Source organism: Hipposideros armiger, unplaced genomic scaffold, assembly GCF_001890085.2.
Source record: "Hipposideros armiger isolate ML-2016 unplaced genomic scaffold, ASM189008v1 scaffold_72, whole genome shotgun sequence".
Classification (NCBI taxonomy): domain Eukaryota; kingdom Metazoa; phylum Chordata; class Mammalia; order Chiroptera; family Hipposideridae; genus Hipposideros; species Hipposideros armiger.
This window is the reverse complement of record NW_017731422.1, coordinates 3352665-3359737: the sequence shown is the minus strand read 5'-3', so window position 1 is coordinate 3359737 and position 7073 is coordinate 3352665. Positions and strand designations below refer to the sequence as shown.

At 43.8% G+C, this 7073-nt stretch overlaps 1 protein-coding gene across 1 annotated transcript in view; it reads left to right on the top strand.

Annotated features, from left to right (window-relative positions):
• The first annotated feature begins 2962 nt into the window (after nucleotides 1-2962).
• PTCRA (pre T cell antigen receptor alpha) overlaps nucleotides 2963-7073 on the top strand; it is a 14026-nt gene continuing 9915 nt past the window's right edge. The window contains 2 exon segments of the mRNA XM_019642655.1: nucleotides 2963-3211; nucleotides 5224-5602. Of these exon segments, the coding sequence (XP_019498200.1) occupies nucleotides 2963-3211; nucleotides 5224-5602 (628 nt within the window).

Here is a 7073-nt window from a genome sequence, read left to right as displayed (position 1 = left end):
AGACTGAAGAACAAAACGACAGCAACTTGTCTGTTCCCCTTCCCCCAATTCCCCTTCACTGTTCCCATCCCCCCAATACCCCAATAAAAATCTTAAAAAAAAAAAAAAAAGGAAGGGAATTCTGACACAAGCTACAACATGGAAGATGAACCTTGAGGACATTATACCAGTGAAAGAAGCCAGTTACAGAAGGACAAGTTCTGTATGACTCCACTTTAATGAGGTAGACAAGTTTACAGAGACAGAAAGTAGAATAGTGATTGCTAGGAACTGAGGGGAGGAGGAATGAAGAAATAATGTTTAATGGGTACAGAGTTTTAGTTTTGCAAGATGAAAAGAATTCTGGAGATGGATGGTAGTGACGGTTGTACAACAATGTAAATGTACTTAACACCACTGAACTGTGCACTTAAAAATGGTTAAGGGCCGGCCGAGTGGCTCAGTTGGTTAAGACCTTGCTCAAGAGTGTGAGCTCTGAGCAACAGCGGTTCGAGTCCAGCCCAAGCTGAGCAGCCACTGAGCTGCCAACAGGTGGCAGGATGGCTCAGCTAAAAAAACAAACAAAAAAAAATATTAAGATGGTACATTTTATGTTATATGTACTTTACTACAGTTTAAAATTTTTTTAAGTTAAACAAAAAACAAAACAAAAAAATCGGAGGCCTTCAAGCCAATAATTTTAAGAAAATAAATATGAGTTTGGAAAATTCCTTATGAAGAAAGATATCCATTGTGCCAAACTGGGAAACCCAAATATCTAACAATAAAGGAATGGCTAAATGAACTATCAGGGATGCCAAAAAAAATGTATACACATTTAAGAGATGCTGTCTATTTTTTTGTCACCTTCTGTATAGCACATCTACAGTTTTATTATTTAATAATGTTTATTTTTCTGGTTTTTAAAATAATACAGATTTATTGTAGAAAATTTGAGAAATAAACAATTATAAAGATGAAAATAAAAACTATCCAAAATTATAACACAGAGAGCTAGCCATTGTTAACATTTGGCCTGTTTCCTTTTAGGAATAGTTACATATTTCTTATACAAAATTAGGTATATATTTTTCTACTTAGATTTGTATCCTGTTTGTTTAAACTTTCTGTGTATGTAATTATGTATACACACATTTAAGAAAGAGAGAACATTTATGACTTCTTCCTATGTACAGTAAGTCCTGAACTTCAATAGGTTCTTGGAAACTGGACTTTAAGTGGAATTACTATAAGGAAATCAATTTTACCACAGGCTAATTGATATAAACAAGAGTTAAGTTCCTATGGCATATTTCTGATCACAAAAACATCACCAAACTTCTAAATAAAGACCTAAAACACTTCTAACATTAAACATTGAAATAAATGTGAACTATACATACATTTAAGAAAGATTAATAAAAACAAATAAGATAATTATTTTCCAAACCACTTATTTCAGTTCAGGGTCTCCAGTGGCCGGAGCCCACCTCAGCAGCCCAGGGTGTCAGGTGGGCACCCATCCTAGACAGGACGCCCTTACATCAAAGGGCACACACCCACACCCACACTCACTCAGGCTGGGACAATGTAGATGCCCAGTTCACCTCACAAGCACATCTTTGGGACAAGGAAGGAAACCGGATTCCCTGGAGAAAACCCACTCAGACAGGAGGAAAATGTGCAAACTCCACACAGACAGGGGCTCCTGTGAGGAAACAATTATTTTTTTCCTCATCAGTGTTATAAGGAAAACAACAATGAACCAAGATGAGGACCTGCTGTATAAAGAATGGTGCTAAATCCTCTTCACAGATTATCTTGTTTAAATATCACAGGACCCCTTTGAGGTATTATCAACCCCATTGTACAGATGAGGAAATTGAGGATTAGTGAAGCAAATAATTTGGTGAAAGTCACACAACTCCTGAATAATATTGTCAAGATTGAAAGCCAGGTGTTCTGCCTTCACAGCCCACACTCTGAACCAAACTCTCTTCTATATCCCATGTCATTAAACATTCTTTGAAAAGATGATTTGAAAAACTGCTGCAAAATAATCACTAATATAAATACACCAAACATGAATTCATTTAACCCTTCCCCTAGCATTGAAAGCTAGGTTATATCCAATTGCTCTTGCTTTTTAAATATAATACATCAAAGAACATTTTTGTGCACAAATCTTTGTCTTATAATGGCTGAATCTCTTATTATTTCATTAAGGTATATACTTAGATGGAAAGATTCAGGGTCAAAATGACAGCTAGCTAAAATTTAGTGGAGTCACTGCAAATGGCATTTATAAAGTTGTTTTTTTTTTTAAAGAGAGTTTTATGTGACAGTGCAGGGAATATATGGGAACTCTGAACCTTCTGCTCAATTTTGCTGTCAACCTGAAACTACTCTAAAAAATAAATTCTATTTAAAAAGGGGCGGGTGTAACAACATGGAAATAAGCTTATTAGGCTCTTTGGCTACATTAAGGCTAGCCATCAGGAAACAATTCAAGGCTTGGTTCTGCCACCTGCCAGCTGTGTGGCCTTGGGAGGTCACTCGCTCTCTCTCTGAATCTCAGTTGTCTCACCTGTGAAATGGAACTCACAGTATTTGAGTGGATGGGACAAAGTGCTGTATATTAAGCCCCTTACATACTACCTCGTGCTCTGTACCCTGTAGATGGCAGAGCCAGTGACTGGGAAAAGGCTTTGCCTACTGTGAAGTGCTCTACAGATGGGAGGGAGGGAGAGCAGGCATCTGGCTCCTGCTGTTGGAGGGCACCCCGAGTTGCCTGGCTCGTGAGAGAGGATTGGGTTTGGGGGCCAGGGTGAGGTAGGAGGGGCCCCTCACAGGGAAACGGCTCCGTGGTGGAGCAGCTGAGGTGCAGCTGGGCCTGTGGCCTGGGAGGCAGTCTTGTGGGTGCCTCCTCCCCCAGCCCACACCTCAGGTCTGCAGCTGGGTCCTGACTCCTCTCAGGCGGCCCATGGCTGGGACTTGGCTGCTGCTTCTCCTAGCCCTTGGGTGTCCAGCCCTGCCCACAGGTGAGCCTCTCTATGCCCTGGTCCCTTTCTATGCCCCAAGTCTCTTCCCTTGCCTTGGGTTCCCTGGGTGTGGGTGGGATTCAGGGATGGAGTACAGAGGCATTTGGGGCCTCCTGGGGAGGGTCCCACTAGAAGCCAATCATCCCTTCCGCGATGTATCCTACCTCCCAGCTGCCTCACTCTGGCCCCAAGTCCTGCTTCCCTGGAGGCCACAGTGTTGGGAGGGAGGGCAGTCACCTCTTGGAGGTATAGAGAGACAAGAGCAAGCAGGACGGTGTCCATGGGGTTGGGGGTGGGGTAGCCAGGGCTGTGTTATGTGATATGGGGTAATGGGACATGGGCGACATGGTGAGGTCCTCTCCTGTCCTTCCTGTCCCCGGTCTCCTGCCCTCAGGGTGCCCTGTTCCAACAGGGCTCAGAGTATCTCATGTTCCCTCCCAGCTCCCCCTTATCAATGGGCTCTCAGGAGAAGTCTCAAGGTCTCAGTGACTTCCCAGGTGTATTTACCCCCAGTCCTCCAAATATCAAGCCAAAGCGCTTGAATTTTGAGAATTCCAGCTTCATTGAAAAGCACGTGCATGTTTACATGTGTGCGGTGAGGAAAAGTCCTTGACCTTTGAATTAGGGCATCTCCTTGACCTACAGGTGGGCCCCACTGTGTCACTAGCTCTCCCTAGATAGGCAAATAAACCACACCCAGGAGGAGCAGGGAATGCCCATAGCAGGAGGCCTGAGCTCTGGGGAGGAGGTAGCCAGGGTGAGGAGGACAATCTGGGAAGCTTCGTGGAGGAGGTGGGTGCTGACCTTAACGTGGGGCATATCTCTGTCCATATAACTGAAAGGCTCAGGAGGCTGAGGTTCCTGGAGCTCACTCCCAGCCTTCTCTACTTCCTTTGTTTGCAATGCCTTATTCCTATTAGTAGTGATAATAATACTAATACTTATCTGCCATGGTGTTTTGTAGTCATGAACCTTATTCAATTTTAAGGGGCTTCTGTTATTAAACCCACTCCCAGGCTCAGTAAATTAAGTGGATGAGGTAGGATCAAACCAACTCTGTCCGAGGCCAGGGCCCAGGCGTGGTCCATTGTGTCATATAGCAAAATCTTAGTCAGCCTTTCAAGTGGGGTGGTCTGTGGGATTTGGAGTCACAGATCTGAGTTCAAATCCTGAGTGGGCTACTTACTTATCATTCACATGCTACTATGTCAGTTATTTGAGCTTCAAGAAATCTTTCATGATCATGGTCCCCCTCCACACACCCCCCCAGCCCCTAAATCTCCGTAAGATTCCCTGGCATCCTTCCCTGCACCCTGGCGCATCTCATTAGCCTGGGTGCATTTCAGTAGTGGAGGTTTTGGAGGTTTTAACCTTTGAGATTTCATTTATGTAGAAAAAATATCCCACTACTCAAAAATAATATTTCGTTGTATATTAAATGAGTCATCTTTACTGAAAAGAATAAGTGTGTGGAAAATCAGGACTATTCTGGAAAATATAGGACAGATGTTTGCAGTGCCCATATGACTTACTTTTTGTTTTTTTAAATTATGAAAGAATACAGACATATGCTTTAGATGAGTGAACTGTATGGTACACACATTATAGCTAAACAAAGCTGTTAAACGATACTAGATTTACAGAAAAAAATCTAGAATAATCCAAATACCCATGCATATTCCACTCAAATTAACAAATAGTTAAAATCTTGCCATATTTGAATCAGATTTTTTTTAAAAAGAAACAAAAAGTTACAGATACATTTGAAGCCCCTTTTGATCTTGTTCCAGATCATATTTCGTTCGCTTCCTCCCCAGAGGCAACCGCTCTCCTGAGGCTGGCACAACAAGGTATTATAAGTATTTATTTATGCATCTGCTGTCTTTCCCACAGGACTAAGTTCCTTAAAAACAGGAACAACATCTTAATGTTGTAGCCCCAGTGCCTGTCACAGAAAGGTTCAGCTATGATAGCTAGGTGGTAGAATATGGGTGGACAGACAGACATAGAGACGGAAGAGAGAGAAGAGATGTAGGAAAGATGGATGATGGAAGAACAGATAGATGAATAGATGCATAAATGAAAGGATGGAGGGAAGGGATGGTGGTTAGATAGGTAAAAGCAAGGAGAGAGGGATGGATGAGTGGATGGAAGGATACATGGATGGTGAAAGGATAGATTGAAGCATAGTTGCCTACAATGAGATGGTGGCCTGGGAGGCACGGACAGATCTGGTCCCACAGGTGTGTGCTCTCTTGCAGGTGTGAGCGGCACACCCTTCCCCTCTCTGGCCCCTCCAATCACTCTGCTAGTGGATGGGAAACAGCAGGTGCTGGTGGTCTGCCTGGTCCTTGACGTTGCACCCCCTGGCCTTGAGAGCTCCATCTGGTTTTCAGCTGGCAATGGAAGTGCACTGGACGCCTTCACCTACGGCCCTTCCCCAGCAGCAGACGGCACCTGGACTAGTTTGGCTCAGCTATCACTGCCCTCTGAGGAGCTGGCAGCCTGGGAGACCTTGGTCTGCCACACTGGGCCTGAGGCTGGGGACCACAGCCAGAGCACACAGCCCCTAAAATTATCAGGTGGGGATGGAGCCTGCGCCCTTTGGATTACCCCTGCCCCTTTCACACACCCTGGAACCAAGATATGGTGGGAGGGAGGGCAGGCCCAGGCCATGGGGGCATGAAGGGTGTCCAAGTGCCAACCATCTAGGCGAGGTGATGCCTGGGCTCAGAGCAGGGTGACCTCAGGGTCCTGAGTCCTGTGATATGCAACTGTGATATCTCATTCAAATCTAGGCTCTGATGCATGACTTCCAAGAGATAATAATGCCTCCCCCCCCCCGGTTGAGATATATATATCATATATACATATATATACACTTATAAATAGTATATATATGTATCAAGGTATACATACCATATCACACCAGAGCTAAAATCTCTCTCTCTNTTCGGATCCCACATGTGAGGGCCAGGGACACTGCCCTCTACAGCTAAGATGCTGAACAACAGCTCAACCTGGAGCTGGGCTGCCGTGAGTTGCCGGCGACGGCATAGGCTGCAGCCCCTGTGGCAGTGAGTTGCCATGGGCTACCGTATGTAGCCAGCAGCCAGCGTGAGCGGCCGTCCAGAAGCGGGCAACAGATCTGCCTCACCTGGGAAGAGCGCAATGATGGTGCCAACTTGGGCCAGTGAAGCAACATCCTCCACAACTACACTGAAGAACAAAACGACAGCAACTCGTCTTTTCCCCTTCCCCAATTCCCCAGCACTGTTCCCATCCCTCCAATTCCCCAATAAAAATCTTAAAAAAAAAAAAAAAAGAAATGCCAAATGCACAAACTAATAGGTTGTTCTGTAGTGCATCCATACACTTTCCCCCAATGTGTATGCCTACTAAGGCTCAGCTCTTTTTGTTAGCAAACTTGTTTATAAAGGATTTACTTGTAATTTTGATTAAATTATTAATTAAAGATTACATTACCCAATAAAAAAATGCCAAATGCTGGTGGAGATGAAGTGGGCCTTTCATACATTGTGGTGGAATATAAATTATATAGTATAACAGATGTGTATCAGGGAGCCTTAACATACAGAGACCTTAGATGCTCAACATTACTAATCATTAGGGAAATGCAAATTGAAGCCATAGTGAGGTACCACTTCACACCCATTAGGATGGCCACTATCAGATTAAAATAAAAATAAAAATAAAATTACCATATAATCCAGCAATTCCACTTCTGGGTATATACACAAAATAATTGACAGTAGGGTCTTGAAGAGATATTTGTATATCCACGTTCACAACAGCAAATTTCACAATAGCTAAAACATGAAAGCAACCATTGAGGGATGTCTATTGAGAGATGAATAGATAACAAGCAAAATATAGTATACACATACAATGGACTATTATTTAGCATTAAAAAAGGAAGGGAGGGCCGGCTGAGTGGCGCGATGGTTAAGAACTGGTTTGGGACACCAGAGGGCCCCGGTTCGGATCCCACATATGAGGGCCAGTGACACTGCCTTCTACAGCTAAGATGCT